The following is an 18966-nucleotide window of genomic DNA, read 5'->3' on the forward strand; positions in this document are numbered from 1 at the left end:
TAGCTTAAAACAATAGAAATATATTCTCTCTGAGTTCTGGAGGCTGAAGGTCCAAAATCAAGGAGTCAGCAGGACCATGTTCCCTCTGAAGGCTTTAGAGGAGGACCGTCCTTGCCTCTTTCTAGTTGCTTAGGTCTCCCAGCAAATCCTTGGTGTTCTTGGCTGGTGGCTCCATCACTCCTGCTTCCATCTTCACGATTTGCTTCCTTGAGTGTGTCTGAGTTTCTGTGACTCCAGAGACACTGCTCTTTGAATTTAGGGACTGCCATAATCCCATATATTCTCATCTTAACTACATCTGCAAAGACTCTTACTCCAAATAAGGTCACATTCTGAGATTCCTGGTGAACAAGAATTGTTGGCAAACACCATTCAACTCCACTACACCATTAAACACCCAATGCACAGCCTTATAAAGTGGTAATCTTCCCACTCCGAAAGTATTCCATAAGGCTGAATAGTCAAAATCAGGAATATTCAACAGGAGAGATTTCTATATTGCTTTTGTGTGTCCTCTAGTTTCAGTCTACTGAACTGTATGTTATGGGAACTTTACAGTCTCTTCTAATAGTAATATTCTATGATCCTAAGCGATACATTTTCTTGACAACTTTTTAGATTTTACAAATACGTGTTATGTATATAGAACCCTCAAATATTTTAGTAAATTTAAATGACAGAACATTTACTTTCTCAGCTTTGGAGCAGGTAGAATGTTTTTTGTAAACTATCCACCATCATACTCACTTTAATTTCCTTCATTTTTCATTAAGAATGTAGCATATTCCTCCAAACATTATAACACTATACAGTCATGTGCCAAATAACCCCATTTTGTTCAATAATGAACAGCATGTATGACAGTGGACCCATAAAATTGTAATGCTCTATTTTTACTATATATTTTCTATGTTTTAATACACAAATACTCTAAATAACATTGTGTTACAACTGCCTATTCAGGATAGTAACATGTGGTACAGGTTTGTAGCCTAAAAGCAACAGGCTATACCACACAGCCTAGGTGTGTGGTATCTAGATGGGTGTAAATCTGATGTTCATACAATGATGAAATCACCTACATGCATTTCTCAGTATATATCCTCATCATTAAGTGACACATGACTCCACTTTCATTTTAACAGACTATACCTCTGAACACTTTCTATGTACCAGGCACACAGGGATATGGCAGTGAATAACCCAATTCCAATTCACACACTTGTAACATTAAATTATTAACTAGACATCAGTCTCTTCATAATTTAAAAATTCCACTTAAATGATACTCTAATAGACACGTTACTTTTTTAATGGAAAGGTTTCAAAAATAGCTTTGCTGATTTCTGAAATGGATATATTTTCTTTTTTTTTTTTTTTAGATCACAAAAGTACAAAGATAGTAAAAATGATCAGGAATCCCACCGCCCAAAGATAGCCACAGTTAACATTATACTGAATAAACTTCCAGACCTGTATGTTTTCATATATTGGTATATAACATCTTCTATGACTTTATGCACAAACACAGATGTAGAAAGCTGCACATTAGTGGTACGGCAGCAAATAGGGTAAACAGGATTCTTGTTTGCTGACCACATATTCAGTAGCAGTAAAGGTGGGGGGTGAGGTCTTCAGCAAAATGGGAATGTGTCCGAAGAGTAACTTTGGACTACTTTTTTCCCCTAAAATTGTTAAGTATATCTTTTATGACAAATGTGACTATATGGCATCATTTTATTGGATACAGAGTTTTCTGCTGAATTAAAATACCATAATTTAACCAATCTCCCACTAATAAGCACTGAAATGAATTAAAATACGTATCATTACCAATATTGCAAATTGTTACCAAAAATCTATATACATATATAGATTTATGTATATACATATACATATACATATACATATACATATACATATAAAAGCAAAGTTTTGCAATTGCCCCTTTGGACAAATTCCAGGACTGCGGAAAGGACAGTATTCACATTTAAAATTTTCATTTGTATAGCATAGACCTCCGTCTTCTCAAAAGGTTGACTCAAATGATACTCCAATTCCATATACAAGATTATCCATTTTCTTACATCCTTCCCAACAGTGGATTTTGTCAGTGTTCACCAATATGAAAGTACTCTTCTGCCAAAACAAAACAAAGCCAAACCAACTTTTATTTGCATTTCCTTTATTATTAGAGAAGCTATACATGTTTTGCTACATTTATATTTCTTCTTGGAACTGCTTGAGTCTTCTGCTAATTTTCTACTGAGTAGTCTTATATTCCTAGGTATTTGATTATATTATCCTTGTTAAAAGTAAAGAATCTTTTCATTTTACTTTTTAGAATAACCTCATTGTTTCTCTTAAAATATAAATTCACTATGAAGAATTCACACAAAAAGTAAAATTTAAAAAAAATTAAATTACTAAAAAAGTCCACTACTCACCATTTCATGCATAATAAGTAAATACATACAGTGCTCAAGAGTGAGCTCTTTGTATGGTATGAATATTAACTTTCATTTCCCAAGGTGAAAAAGGCTTCATTCATAATTTTTAAAGGCAAGTGAGATACGTCTTTCTTTATAAAAGGTTAAGTTGCACATAAATCACATTTCAACAAATCAAATGCTATCTTCCCAAATGACCCATTCTGCTTTTGATAATCGCTTTGTTTTATCTCCAATTATGTGTTAACTAAAAGTAACTTAGATATTTTTAGAACTGACTGTGGTCTTAACTTTTTCAAATGATCACTGGGCCATAAACAGATGGCTTTGATATGCCACCCAAATAATGTCTGTTAAAGAAAGTCCGTAACTGAAAGAACTCCTACAGCTCAATCCTTTTATAAGGAAGCAGAGAATATAGTGAGAAAGCAACATTAAAAGTTGGAAGAACTAAATTTAAAGACTTAACTTCTTCATTTTCTTACTGTGTGATCTGAGACAAATCACTTAATCTTCTGGGCCTCAGCTGCTAAGTTTCTAAAATGTTGGGAATGGAATTATTTATAAAGTCCCTTTCCAGCACTGATATTCCAATTCCATAGAGTAAAGAAGTATGGAAACCCAGAACTAGTAGCAATCAAAAACCAAGAAAAATAATGACAGATGTATAAGATATTATTTCTGTATAGCCATAAAGAATAGTAAAATACAGCAACAAGGTAGCAACAAGTAACAAAAGGAATATAGTAAACCAGCGGTCTACAAACTGGGTCATGCATACCCCTTGGAAGTGTATGAACATAGATATTCAAAGAGAATTGATGATTAGGTTCTCAATTTCCATCTGCACAGTTTTCTAGAACCATTTTGCTGACACAGCATGTCCATTTTCCTTTACTTACACCTCCTCTTTCCGTTTACCTCTTTCCCCTCTGCCACTTCATAAAAGAAAACTGTAACTCTCACACTTTCTGGAGTACTGTCTTTGATCTAAAAACATCCAGGTGGCCTAAAAGGACATTTCAATATACTGATGTTGACAAAGCTAATTACTCTAAAAACACTTAAACCTTTTCCCTTTTTTTTCTTTTTAACATTTATTATAAGTTCAGGGTCCTTTTTCAAATCAAGGTGTCACCACTTCCATGAAAATGCAAGAAGAATCAAATTCAGCTACTACCTGACAAAGCATTACAAATAATTTTGACTATGGATTATTTTGTTGTTTTATGCATATAACCCAGAACAATAGGTGATGCTACTAACATAAAGCACTTTTGAATGACCATCTACTAAATTCATAAGTCAGGTTTCTCAATACTTTCAAAAATTAAAATAAAAAAGGAACAGAATCAAGCAGAGCCCCATCTTTTCTAATGATAATATTTATAAATGGATAGACAAAATAATTGAAATAAATCAGCTCCATCTATCCCACTGAAAATGCATTTCTGATCATACTTTATTTAATATTTATTAAAGTTTGTAATTAACATGTTGTTTTGATTGTCTACTGGCCACAACTGAACTGACAAATCAATCCAAAATAAATCTGACACAGAGCACTCTGGACATACACAATTTTCTTATTTTTATAACTGTGTCCACAGAACTCAGAACTGAGTGATCACTAAAATAAAGCACTTTTTATTTACATCTACTAAATTCATGAATGAATTTCCTTTTGTTGAGGAAAAATATAACATGATTGGTAAACTGCTTTCCAGTATAAAAGAATAATAGTATGTAGAGAAAATAAAACAAAAAAAGAGTTCAAAGAGAAAAAAGACTGTAAAAATTCTGCTAAAATTGTCTGTTCATGTATTTTTTAATAAATGGTTACAAATTCTCTCATACACATTAAAAATTGTGATTTGAACACACCAGAAATTACATCATTTACAGATATTAAAACTTAGATTAAAAACTCAAGATGTGGAGAAGGTAGTTTTTTGTTTCTCAAGTTCTTTGAAGGGATATATGAGCAAAATGTTTTAAAACCCTTATACTAAAGGTCAGAATATATCATTAGTCCTAACCTTCCTCCTGGACATCCTCACATGTATGTTCTGACACTTGAACTCTACATATTCAAACTAAATTTATCTACCCCCTCTACAAATACACAGATTTGTAAAAAGAGAGAAGAAAGAAAAACAAACCTGCCTCTTCTTCCTATTTGCATTTTTATTAGTAGCTTCATGATCTACCTGATCTTCCCCAACTAAAAAAGTTGGAATACTTTTTACCCCCACAAAAAAATCGGTTCCTAGGACTTAACTCCTAATTTTCTCTCTCTTCCTTAACAATGGCAGTAGTAGAAGAGAAAGTTAGGAGGAGTTAGGTCCTAGGAACTGATTTGCTGTCATCAAACAGCTCTTCTTCAAAACTTGATTTTACCTCCCAGGATCTCCCAGGGAAAAGTAAAACTACTTTACAATAATCAGAGCTGTGCAAACGTACCTGTCATGAATAAAAGTGAGTTATAAAAAAAAAAAATCGTAAAAGTGAAAGAAATCAGTCAACCCCTTGACACTATCCTTATCTAAGTATCTTTCAAGCTGTTGTCTCAACAGTCACTGATTGAGGATTTATAATCTCATAAGTTGCCCCACCCTGTATGAACAGCTTTGCCAAAGATCTGGGTCCAAATACAACTCACTTGACTTATTAGTCTTAAATTAATTTGTTTAAAAAAGAAATTCTCATTACTATAATAATATCAATAAAGTTACAGACAATTCTAGAGAAGTTAAAAATTACCTGCAATGTCACCACCAAGAGATAGCTTCAGTTAGCATTTGGGATACATCTAGCTTTCTTTTTTATTTTTTGTCAAGCTTGTATGGTATACAGATATGTACGTATTTTGTGACTTATTTTTTAAACAAAATTAAGATAATCTGCAGATACTCTGGATTTTTTTCTTCACTTAATTATCTTGCTAGCATTTCTTCCATAAAGATTCGTCAAATTCTTTTTTTTTTTTTTTTTTTGAGACGGAGTTTCGCTCTCGTTACCCAGGCTGGAGTGCAATGGCGCGATCTCGGCTCACCGCAACCTCCGCCTCTTGGGTTCAGGCAATTCTCCTGCCTCAGCCTCCTGAGTAGCTGGGATTACAGGCACGCACCACCATGCCCAGCTATTTTTTTTGTATTTTTAGTAGAGACGGGGTTTCACCATGTTGACCAAGATGGTCTCGATCTCTTGACCTTGTGATCCACCTGCCTCGGCCTCCCAAAGTGCTGGGATTACAGGCTTGAGCCACCGCGCCCGGCCTCTTCAAATTCTTTAAATCATTTTACTGGGTACACAATATAGAAATAATAAATACTAGAATCCACTGAGCCATTTATAAACTATATTTTTATATATCCTTTAAATTCTTCAGGGCATTTCAGTGGTAACATAATACAGAAATAATGAAAAATACTACACTACATAATACTATAATCTATTTAATCATTTGTAAAGTGTTTGTTTCCAATTTTTGACAATGATAATGGGATGAATAAACTTGAAGATTGTTATCTACATTTTTAGTCATGTGCTCAGAACAGATTCCTAAAAGCAAATTATCAAGCAAAAATACTAATTTAAGTATTAATTTTTAAAAATCTTACTAGCATTGTCTAAGAGTAACCTTCAGGCTATAAACTCACTTTTTAAAATGTGTCAATCTGAAAATAAAAAAGGTATCACATTATTTTTCTTTTCTTTTCTTTTCTTTTTTTGAAACAGGGTCTGGTTCTGTTCTCCAAACTGCAGTGTAGTGGTGCAATCACAACTCACTGTGGCCATGACCTCCCAGGCTCAGAAGATTCTCCCACCTCAGCCTCCAGTTTAGCTGGGACTACAAGCACATGTCACTATGCCTGGCTAATTATTTAAATTATTTTTGTAGAGACAGGATCTCTCTGTGTTGCCTAGGCTGGTCTCAAACTCCTGAATTCAAATTCAAGCAACCCTCCCACCTAAGCCTCCCACAAGTGGTGGGATTATAGGCATGAGCCACCATGCCCTGTCAGTACCACATTTTTAAGTATGTATTTCTTTGATTACTAGTATGGTTGAACACAAGATCTCCTTATTTCCCTACTGTTCCTAGCTATTGGTACTTATTTTACCCTCTGAGGTAACGTCCTTTTTCCATGCGGTAAAAGGAAGTAGAAGGGAGTACATGGGCTTCAGAGTCAGCATGACCTAAAACTTAACCCATTTCCACTACTTAATTGTGATACCTTGGACAAATGACAGCTTTAAGTGTACATCTTCTCTAAATTACAGGCTGCTTTACACAAAGAAGGAACAGTGTACAGCAATCAAGAACACACAACCAATCAAAATCTGTAACATATTAACCCTCTTCTTTCTTTTATTCACATGGCAATCCTTTAAATCCTGGAAGACAGCAATACTCTGTCACCTCTCACCAACTCTCCATCTCCATCCCTACCCCTGCTGGCTAAAATCTGAGACATTTTTCTCCAGAGAAATGGTTTCAAATCACCTTATCAACCTGTTCATTACCTTCAGAAAACAATTTAGCTGAATTATATCTTCCTAGAACATGGCATTTAGAACAAAATACTCCAGATATGATTTGAAAAGATCAGAATGAAAGTTTTCACTTCAAATAATCACATCAAATAATCAAATTTGTTTTCTTTATCCACATCCATAAGACAACAAAATTTATAACTTGTAAACTCAAAATTCTAACCGCAATCCACTCATCTTCCCTGATTAGGCAGGCCAGATTAAAAGTGAGGGCCTTGGAGCAAAACAAGCCTTTCTGGAAGTTCATATGATACCTTGAGCAACTTAATGTCCGGAAACTCAGTTTATTCTTTGGAAAAACAGGAGTAATACTACTTATCTCATAAGAGTTTTTGTAAAGATGAAAAACACCAATTGGGCCAGGCACAGTGGCTCATGCTTACAATCATAGCACTTTGGGAGGCCAAGATGGGCAGATCACTTGAGTCCTGGAGTTTGAGATCAGACTGGGCAACATGGCAAAATCCCATCTCCACTAAAAATAAAAAAATTAGCCAGGTATAGCGGGGCATGCCTGTAGCCCCAGCTACTCAGGAGGGTCATTTAAAGCCAGGATGCAGAGGTTGCAGTGAGCCAAGATACTGCCAATGCACTCTAGCCTGGCTGACAGAGTAAGACCGTGTCTCAAAACAACAACAAGAAACCTCACCAATTAAAAATATCTGCCATATAGGAGTTACTCCAAAAACAGAAACAAATATACTTGATAATTCAACACAGGTTTGAACTGCAATGTCCACTTACAAGCAGATTTTTTTTCAAGAAATAAGCTGGGAAATTTTGTGAAGATTTATGAAAATTTAAAAAAACTTGCAAACCATCACCCCTAAGACAGGCCAATCCCTCCTCTTCCTCCTCAGCCTATTCAACATGAAGATGGCAAGGTTCATGAAGACCTTTACAGTGATCCACCTCCACTTAATAGCAAATATATTTCTCTTCCTTCTGACCTTCTTAATAACATTTTCTTTTCGCTAGCTTACTTTATTGTTAGACAGAATGTAATACATACACAAAATTTGTGTTAATCAACTGTTTATCAGTAAGGCTTCTCACCAAGAGTAGCCTATTAGTAAAGTTTTTGGGGAGTCAGAAGTTATAGGTGGATTTTTGACTGCATGGGGAGTTGGAGCCTGCATTGTTCAAGGGTCAGCTCTAATTGTAATCATTACTAAAGAAAAACTACTGTATCTTTATTAAGCACTATTTGCCAAGTACTTTATATGGTCCTAAGTTACAGTTTGTTCTTCTCAAAATTCTGAGGAGTAAAGCAGGCTTTGCTGAAATTTAGTTGTTATCCAGTTAACAACTGATATTCTCCCCCAAATTCTACCCTGACCTGCCTTGGTCTTCTCCATCCCCTTTCAGCCATCACTTTTTGAAAATGAAGAGCCATCCCTACCAGCAGGTGGAGGCATGGAGCAGCGATCCAAAATTGCTACTCAAAAGAAAATAAAAAGCAGGAGATGCTTCTGATGTCAACCATACAATCTGTGGCACAGGTCCCTTATAAAAGGAACCTATCAGCAGCCAAAATAAAGCACTACAAGTTTAGAAGGCTCATCTACAAATCTAGTTGTTGTTCCTCTCCTCATATGCTGATCCTATGAACACTTATACCTGAATGCAAATACACGAAAGTATCACTTATTTGTGAATAACTTTTTGAAAAGCATGTCTGGCAACAATATGAAAAAAAAAATCAACAAAGTCTATGTTACTTTTAGACAAGAATAAGGCATTTAAATGTGGAAGAGAATAAAGTCTAAATTTTCTCTCAATTCAAATTAACCATAAAGATAAGCAACTTCACAGCCAGAATCTAAAAGTTTTGAATGATTTTTAAATTAGAAGATTCAAAATGAATTAGAGTTTTTTGTAGTGAACATAGGGAATTTAAGAATGTCTGGATCTGAGAAGATCTTTAGTCAAGAGACTTCTAACAAAATTAGAAATCAATTTTATATAAACACATAAACAAATGTGATCCATACAGTCAAACAAGAAAATTAAGAAAACGAAGAAAGTTAAATTCCTTAAGAGGGCTTGAAATAAGGCTTCTTCATCATCTAATTTACTAGGTCTTTAGTCCAGCTAAATGACTGCTAATGATCTTAGACAAAAACAAGAAGGAAGCTAAGTTCTGGTCACTCCCCATTTCTTCAGCTCTTCTCTTCCCATACTTGTCCCTATATCCATCTTCCGAAAAGAACCCAATTCTCTAAAACTGCTCTGGTCAATTGTGAAGAAAGAGAAATGAAGAGAAAAGAGAGAGTTGAAAATTGCCTCAAACAGAATGAATGGCACTTCTCCCTCTTCCCACCCAAAGTGAGCTCCCTCTTTTCTTAACTTCTGTGAAGGGCTTAATATTTTACCTCTTGGAGACATTTGTATTTAAAAAGGAATTCCTGGGTAGACAGCATGTACAGCTGATGTAACTCTAGGCATAGCAACAAAGCACTAAAATCTCGGCATATAAATCACATCCCCTAGACTAAATATGTTCCTGACAACCTATAAACTAGCAATTTGAATACCTTATTAAAACTACACTCCCACTTCAAATACACTATGGATTTACATTATGTTTGAGCATGTATTTGAAATATAAACATATATTAGCTCAGAAGTGAAAGTTAAAGTATGGTAGTATTAAATTTCAATCAAAGTATGAAGCATTTCTGAAAACTGAAATGAAGCCAAGGCTCCAACAAAATAGGTGTTTTGGGAGTACACAGATAGGAAGGTGTCATAAACATCACCACTTCCCTTGGGGTATCCCACTCACTGGCCACACTATTTCCTGTATCAGCTTCTGTATCTAAGTTTGCAAAGAGGCAACTATTATGCTCACAGCAATGTGGAATAATGCACATTTATATATTCATGTTGGGTATACAGGAGCCCTTATAAATGAGCACAGGATATGCAAATAAAATTCTGCAAAAGAGCAGATCCAAACAGCAAAAACAATACTTCAGAAAGCACACTCTTGTTTACTGCAATTTAAAACAAACTCATTACACACACTGCATCTACCTCAGTAGCAAAATGTTTATAAAATATCTAGTAATACACGACTGGAGATGAAACTGATATGATCATTTATTTTAGTATTGTCAAAGGATAGATCCTTTTGAGAATGTCAAAAAGGTTCTTACCTTTTGACCCAACCTAGTGATTTTAAAGACTTTATCAAGCATTTATTAAATGAAGTTTTATACACATCAACAAAAACCTAAAAACATTCAAGATCGTGTTGCTCACAGATCAACATGACATCACCCTAATTTACGACTGTACCTCTGCTCTGCCAATACAATAGCTGCTAGCCATATGCAGCTATTTAAATAGAACTGAAGTAAAAATTCATTTCCTCAGTCACAATAACCACATTTCAAGTGCCCACTAGCCACATAAGGCTAGTGACTATTATTGGATAGTGCAAAAACATTTCCATCATCACAGAAAGTTCTACTGAACAGCTCTGATCATATCCATGTGGGCCATTTTCCCTCCTCCTTCCCCTACATTCACCCATTCATCTAGAAAAAACTGCTTCACTTCAATCCTTGGCCTAAGCAAGCCTCAAGGATTACCTAAGGCTAGCCCTGATTTAAACTAGAAATTTAGATATACATTCCTTAGAGTCTCATAACACTTTGATACACTTAAACCATATATAATCCTACCATTTTCTCCATCACAGTTCTGTAAATTTCCTGAAGAAGGATCCAACTTTTATCCAAGGGGGTTTGAATTATTCCGGCACTCACAGGACCTTGATAATTTGTCATATGCTAAGAACACTGCTAAAGACAAGAAAGAATGGAAATAACGACTACAGTTGAAAAATGGTTGTGTATATGGAAGGGTACGCATAAAACGGAAAACTTGGTTAGGGTGGCAGTGTTACAAACAATTAAAACAACATCAACAAAAAGCTACTATAGGCTGAGTATCACTCATCCAAAACGCTTGGGACCAGAAGTGTTTTGGATTTCAGACTTCTTTGGATTTTGAAGTATCTGTGTATACATCATAGGACTCACGTCTAAACACAACGTTCATTTATATTTTATGCACATCTTATACACATAGCCCAAAGGCAATTTTACACAATTTTAAAAATAATTTTATGCATGAAACAAGGTTTGTATACATTGACCCACCAGGAAGCAAAGGTGTCTCATCAACCATGTGGCCAATCTTATCACCTACGTGGATGAGCTGTACTTGTTTGGTATCATCATTTCTGACTCTGAATTTATATGCTAGTTATAAGCAATCACTTTCTCCCACTTATTCACACATAAACACTTAACAGTAAACAACATAACATTAATACAGTGAGAAAATAATGTGCTTTGGGTAACTGGGCAGCAAGCATCCCCAGAATACCTGCATCAGTTGTTCAACAACAGCAACAAATAACAGCAGGCTCTTGGTCTTCATGTTGGTACTCAGAAAGTTTCCATTTGGGGCATTTTAGATTTTCAGACTAGGGATGCTCAACCTGTAATTCTTTACATTTTCTTGACACTTAACACAAGGAATCTCACTCACAAGAAGCTGTTCTATGAGTAAACATTAGTGAAATAGTTTATTAAAAAAAAAAAGACAAATGCTCAATTAGAAATAATATGGATAAATGAGAGATTTCTAAAAATTAAAACTCAAATTTCTATTCCATATAAGATTTGCTTCCAGTGCATAGAAAATCTGAATAATTCCAACTGCAGTGCTTTGGTATACCCATCAATATACCCAACTTTCACATCTACCAAGAACCTACCTATGCAAAGCACCATAAATACAAATGGTGGACAAGACACAATTTCTGACTTCACAGTATTTTTTTTTCCAAATAAGAATGTTATTCTGAAAGACAAATCTTTAAATTAAGCTATCAACAACAGGTTACCCAAAAATGATGAAGAACATGCTTCATCTACTTTCTTTATCACTAATTAAAAAAACTCGTATTAACCATTTGAAATAGTATACCTCTTGGTTTAAAACAAAAAATTCATGCCTCATTTACTTGGCATCCTCAGAAGAGCTGGTGTTCCACATAAATGAATTTTCCAGGTAACTCAAGCTTGTCAATTTCAGCACCAACACTTTGGCATGAAAATCTTTTTTTTAAAAAAATAAAACAGTACAAATCTTTCAACTTTTAAAAACAGACTCTATTAATATTATTCTTAGTAAAAATTATTGTGTTGTATAACATTCAAGACCCTGAACTAAACGTCCCAGGGTGCTTGCAAAAGTTGCTGTGGCTTCAAAGAGTTTTTCTTCTGTTCCCTGGCTTTGGTGTGTCTGTCAACTTTTGCTGCTGTCAGTGTGAACTGACTCTGGCAGCCTCCCACCCCACTGCAAATTTGCTGCTACTTGGCAAACAAGTTGTGTCAGAATTTTGCCTAAAACACACTGGCTTTGAGACGATCACCAAATCAATTTTTGGTCACTCAGTATTTTCTGTTTATTCCTGGAACTGTTATGGTCTGCAGCTACAAGTTCCAAACCCAGTTTTGGATACATGAATTTGTGCTGTACTTTGATGCTCCCATATGGTTTTCATATTTAAAACTGATGCTCAGTCAGAGATAATTTCATTACCTATTCTTTCATTCAACAGATATTTATTAAGTACCTACTATGAGCTGGGTTCCAATACTATGATAACAATAAGGAAATGAAAAGATTGCCAGTTTTAAGCATATCTTAAAGTACAAAAACTGTAACTATTCTACTTCATGTCTTTAAAAGTTTTTTCTTTCCCCCTATATCTCTTAAAATTACAAAACCAGTTAAACTTTTTATAACTTCTATACCTTCAGGCTTAGGAACTAAAAATTCAAGGGTGAAGAAAGCATTTGATTAAACCAAATACTTATTTTACAAGCTCTGAGCAGGATTCCAAGGTTTTCTGTCTCCTTTTTTTCTATTACAAATTCACATTCAGGCCTAAAGAAATCAATATCAACATATGCTTTATTATTAAATAATATGCAAAGTCTTGATAATGACAAATATATCCATCTCAGCATCCACTAAGTTCACCTTTACCACAATGTTAGTAGAAAAAGTGTTAATTGAGGAAAATTTCTGTCCAAAGTTTAAGAAGTTCCTATATACTTCACTTTGGGGTTCAGAAAATTTTTAAAAAGTTGTAAAGGTTAGGAAATTTTGGTGTAACTCTACAGTATTTGCTTCATCTGCCACAATCATATTTTTAAAATTCCATTACCCATTTAAACCTAAGGCTAGAAAATGAATCAAGAAGTGAAGCTTAAAATTGGTCTCTGTGGATTAATTAAGACATCAGGTAAAACCCCTGGCATCAGTCTCATTTTAATCCCTTGGAATCTTCCTTCTCATTCATTTTCTCCTCAGAGAGCACAAGAACTTTATTCACATTTTATAATTTTATAAATAATCAGTGATTGTCTTTATTATTCAGACATAACTGGAAATGAGTTATTAGTCATGTGCCTGCTGATCTGAGGAAGTAAAATGATATTTAGAAGTGAAAAAAGTTACTATCATTAAAAACCTTTAACTACTACTATTAAAAACCTTCTTCATCAGTGCATTAGTATCTCCTCAACATTAATTTTACAATCTGAAAATGCTTTAAGTGGTACTAAAAAGGCAGATCACAGGTCTAACCTTCAAAACAAATAACAATGTAATATTCTAAATGACACAAGAGTAATTTTTGCAAGTCTGCTCTGACTTCATTACCTTATGCTGTGAAATCAATCCTAGTTTTTTTTTAAAAAAAAAAAAAAAAAGGATTCAGAGAGAAACCCAAATATAGGCTCTTGTTCCTTCCACAAACACTTCAGGCAAAGAAGTAAATGACTAATATTTACTAGACACTTACTACAAGCAAAATCTCTACTAGGTGCTGTCCACACTACCTGCAATCACAGACACACACACATACACACACACACACACACACACACACACACACACACCCCTTGCTCAAGATACAATATAAAGGGAGAGAGAAAATATACTCCCATAAAAGATAATATTAACCAATAGGAAAAACATATTTGATTTTAAAAGTGATCATTAGCCATAACTTCTAGCAGCAGCACAAAGTGAGAGCACTGAGTTTAGGTGTAAGCAAAACAAAATTCTTTTTACCTCTCTGTTTTAAGTCTGGCAATCAAAATTACCCCAAACTAAGGAATTGTGCCAACGGCATCACCGCAGGAAAAAAACGCTCAGGAGCAACTGGTATTGGACCACTCAAAACAAAGTCCACCCGTGAGTGCACATCAGCAGTTTTTCCTCCTAAAAATCTCCTTATCAAATTAAAAACAAAACTGATTCTTGGCTATGAACTTTGCAGACTTGTTCCTCTGATACCCCTTATAGCACAACCACAGAAACGAAGGAGTCGGGGAGACGACAGCCACGGGGCATCTAGGCCTATTGTTCAGGGGGACCTGCAAGACCAGGCGAGCGCGGCGGGGCGCGCGGGAGCTGAGGGAGGAGAGGCGCGAACCACGTACAGGTGTGCGTATGGGAGGGGGGCAGGTATGTTGCAAGGCGGGGGAGCACAGGTGTGCTCGGGGGCCACAACTAAGGAAGAAAGACTCAACTTCCAGACCGAAAAAGAGGAGGGCGATCATTCCTGGGGCTTAAACTGCAGGGCACGAAAGGTGACGGACCTGGGGAGGGTCTGATGAGAGAATCCCGGAGCCCACCAGGGTGGGGGTTCTGGAGAGGCTGGAGGACTGAGGGGGGACAGCCAGGAGGATTCAAAGAAAAGGCTCTCCAATCGAAAGGCCAGGCTAGAAATCCCCAGACAATGGACAATGCGCGGGCTGCGGGATGTCGCGGAGGTGAAGCTGGGTGGGCAAAGGGAAACAAAAGAGAGAAGCCCCCAAGTGTGGGCCCGGCGGCGGCGATTACCTGAGAGAGCTGCCGGGGATTGGGACAGCCGAAGAGCGCGGAGCTGGAGCTGAAGCTGATGGCTCCTCGGCGGCTGAGGACGTGCTGGGGGACCGGCCTGTCCAGGGGCAGTACCGGCAGCTGGTAACATACTTCCATTGAATACACCCGCCCTGCCTCCGCGCGGCGCCCGCCCTGCCGCGGCCGCCGGCCCCTGCGCTGGGAGGGGGCCGCGGCTCGGGGGCCCCGGGCCGAGACGGGGGCAGGGCGGGCGGGCACCGACCCCGGGCCGGGAAGCCGCGCTCACGCTTCCCCAACCCCAGTCCTCCGCTCGGGCCGCCGGCGGAAAGGCTCTGCGGCAGCCGCGGCGCCAGCTACCAAGACCAGCGCGCGCCTCGCTCCAGGCGAGGGGGACGGGGTGCAAGCGGGGCCAGCAAAGGCAAAGTCTGAAAGGGAACCCCGCCGCCCGGGGCTCCTCGGCCGAGAGGAGCAGGTACGAGGACTGCAGAGTTCGAGCGGAGCTCGGACAGAGCAAAGCGGTGCAAGACGGCTGGAGCCAGCGGCCGGACCCCGGGCGCGCGGGACTCAGGGGCTGCGTCCAGCTCGGGCCGCCGCCGCCGCCGCCGGAGTCCTGCCCCTCCCCTCCCCCGGAGCCTGACTTCACTCCGCCGCCGGCGCGAGCCCGGCGTAATTCACACTTTGCAGCCGCGGACCCAGCGCCAACCAGGGCGGCCGCCACCGTGACGTCACGACGCCGCGCCGCAGGCCCAGCGCCCCGCGCCGCCGCAGCGCCCAGGGAGGCTGGCCCACGGCCGAGGGCGGCGGTAGCCTTACTTGTGTCCCGCACCCTGGAACTCTGTACGGGTCACCACCTGACAAACGTTTTCCTCCATCTACCTCATCGGCAGCTCCCCTCACTCCCCGCCGTAACTCCCTCCCCTAGTTCCTCGCAACCAAGGCGCGTGCGCACGAGGCCCCACCGTTTCGGGGCATCCCCTTGAGCGCTAAACTCCTGCGTTCCAGCGCGCTGAGGGTATGGGGTGGGCTCCTCCCGCGCAGTAGGCGCCGTTCTGGCCTGCCGACCCCAGAAACCGATAGTACGCGGCGCACTCGCCGTTCTCAGCCCACCGCGGGGTCACCGCCAGCTTTTCCCTCCTTGAATGCCCAGTCCTGGGCTTCGCTAGGGACCGCTGCGGCAGTGACGTCAGCGGGCCGCGCGGGCACCATGCTCCCCGCTACGTCACTGGCAGTCCCTCGGTGGGGCAGGGCCGGAGCGCTACCCTGGCAGGTGCGGCCCCGGGGCCATCCCGAGCCGGAGGGGAAGAGAGGGGAGCCAAGAATTCCGAAGTGAGGGGCGGGGGGCCTGGAGACAAAGGGAAAAAAGACTGAGAAAGAAGTGAGAGTATGGGTGAAAAGAATGGGAAAGGATGGTACTGAGAAGACAAAGGAAAAAAGTAGACTGCATGCCCCTCTACCAAAAGCGTTGTTTGTTGGTTTTTGATTTTTCCAAAGCTAGAAAAAATAGAGAGCTCTTGACCTGTTTTGTAAGCTAGATATGTAATTTGAGTGTTCCTATTGTCGCATTTCTCACTAAACTGTCAAGGCTTTCACCAACAACTGATTGTTTCTAATTCATTCTGGCCTTTGGTACTTCAGCCTGAAAAAGCTCTCCCCTGCTGGCAAAATTGTTACTTTGGCTCAGTTCTTAGAGCACCCACCCTTCTACTTATTTGAGATGACTAGCCAAGGGCAAAGTGGCAGGCCTTTGAAAGCACTGCATAGCTTCCACTGATGATGAGGTCACATACCAAATGCACATAATCCCGTAAATAAGCAAAAATAGACCTTTTATCATCTTCCCATGACATCTGTTTCTTTTCTCTAGCCAAAACTTTATACCTCCTATGTGGATATTTTTCTACTTGTCTGCTTTCTACTATTAAAACAATTGTAACTCCCAATGTGGTCTTGTGGATTTTGTCTTTATTAGATGATGTAAGCTCCCCTTTAGTACAACAACTGATCCAACTCACCTTTGAAATCCTCATTACTCCCACAACATCTGGTAGATGTATTGAGCATCTACTATATGCTTGGGATGATACTGAGCACGTTTTCTCATGTTATCACATTTACTTCTCACGAAAGCCTCACAAGGTAATTATTAATATCTGAATTGAGAGTAGACTCATGGAAACAAATTTGCCCTAGACCTTACACAGATAAGTGACAAGAACTAACTTCAAATAATGTTTGAATTCTGTGTAAATCTAACCACCCAGGAGGTGATACTGGTGTTACTGTGTGCCAAATAAAATAACTATATTACATTTAATAACATCTAAGAGAACCAGGTTAATTAAATCATTTAATGACACTGAGAGCACTAAGTAGATGACTGAACAATGCATCCCCCTTCAACATAGTTGATTACTACTGTGCACCTGTGAACCAAGAACCATGACTGGCACTCTACACACAATGTTTAACTTGACCCAACACAATAGCCATGTAAGTCAGGTAATTTTATCCTGATTCTACAGATGAGGAATCAGGTTACAAGACCATAAGTCATTTGCTCCAGTGAACTCTGCTCTATGATTTCAGAACCATGCATTTTCCATCATACCACACAGCATCTCAAGACCAGAGTTTTTCAGATGTTTACTGTGTTCTTTACTGTGTTGAGGAGCATATTAATCAAGTTCCTCAGAGAAACACAACCCATAGGATGTACATACAGAAAGAAGTGGGGAAAGAGTTATTTTAAGGAATTGGCTTACGTTTTTCTGGAGGCTGGCAAGTCTGAAATCTGTAGGGCAGGCCAGCAGGCTGGAAATTCAAGTATGAGTTGAAATTACAGTCTTGAGTCTGAAATCTGCACAGCAGGTCCACAGGCTGAAAACTCACACAGGGTTTCTACATTAGAGTCTTGAGGCAGAATTGAGTCATCCTCAGGAAACCTGAATCTTTGCTCTTAATGCTTTCAACTCTTTGGATAAGGTCCCACCCACCCTATGGAGAGTAATCTGCTTAAAACCAATGGATTATAATGGCAGTCACATCCACAAAGACCTTCATAGCAACATCTAGACTGGTATTTGACCAAATGACTGAACATCATAGTTTAGCTAAGTTGATACATAAAATTAACGATCACAGTGAACAAAGGTTAAACATAAATAAAGAAATGTTATTACTTTCAGCAGCAAAAGAAAAGTACTTAAGAGAAAAGTAACAAAAATGCAAAATTCTTACAAAGGAGATTTTTACATCATTGAAATATAAAAGCCAACTTGAATATTTAGAAAGTATTCACATGAAATACAAATATCTTCACATCATGTGCCCATTTAATCTTTCTAACATGTTTTCCTTCCCTAGACCTTTTTGTCACCAGTTTTGTAATCATATTCCTTCCAAGGTCCAAACCATCCATCCCAGCAGTCAGGTACTGCTTATGAATCAGTATAGACCTCTACGTGTAACTATTCCTCTTTTCAAACAAAATGAACAACCAGGTACACTGCTCCAAGTTCTGCAGACTGGGAATATTTCTCTTTACTGCCTCTAGAACCACCCCAGAGAGGGACCATCGTGTTGTAGCTGTCTACTGTCTGCACCGTAAAGTGCAGAACTCTCTGTAAATCAGTTGCAAATATTTTTCTCAACAGATTATGGGAAACCAGATGCCTTAGATGCCTTCTGGCTCCAAGATTTCTGCTGAGAAATCGAGTAATAATCTCATCCAGGATCCCATATATATATAGAATTGCTTTTCTCTCATTGCTCTCAAAATTTTCTGTCTTTTTCTTTCAACAGCGTCATTATGCCTTGGTTTGGGTCTCTTTGGGTTTGTTGTACTTGGATTTGGCTGATCGTAGATTTCTAAACGTGATTTCCATAAATTTGGGGAGTGTTCTGTCATTATTTCTAATAATCTCTCTGCTTCTTTCCCTTTTCTCTTTCTGTAAATCCCATAATGCATGTATTAGTCTGCTTGATGATGTCACATATGTTTCTTAACTCTGTTCAC

General features: G+C 38.6%; 1 protein-coding gene across 5 annotated transcripts in view; it reads right to left on the minus strand.

The window, feature by feature from the left end:
- Positions 1-15151, minus strand: part of PDE7A (phosphodiesterase 7A) — a 122425-nt gene extending 107274 nt beyond the window's left edge. For 3 of the 5 annotated variants that reach the window (XR_012514032.1, XR_012514031.1, XM_003935532.4), the window contains exon 1: positions 14952-15151. Coding sequence is in view for 2 of the 5 variants with exons in the window: in XM_003935532.4 (XP_003935581.1) it covers positions 14952-15089 (138 nt within the window). In the remaining 3 variants the exon portion in view is untranslated. The other 2 variants (XM_074386703.1, XM_074386702.1) reach the window with 2 other exon arrangements.
- Positions 15152-18966: the final 3815 nt, after the last annotated feature.

Source organism: Saimiri boliviensis, chromosome 15 (assembly GCF_048565385.1).
Source record: "Saimiri boliviensis isolate mSaiBol1 chromosome 15, mSaiBol1.pri, whole genome shotgun sequence".
Lineage (NCBI taxonomy): Eukaryota > Metazoa > Chordata > Mammalia > Primates > Cebidae > Saimiri > Saimiri boliviensis.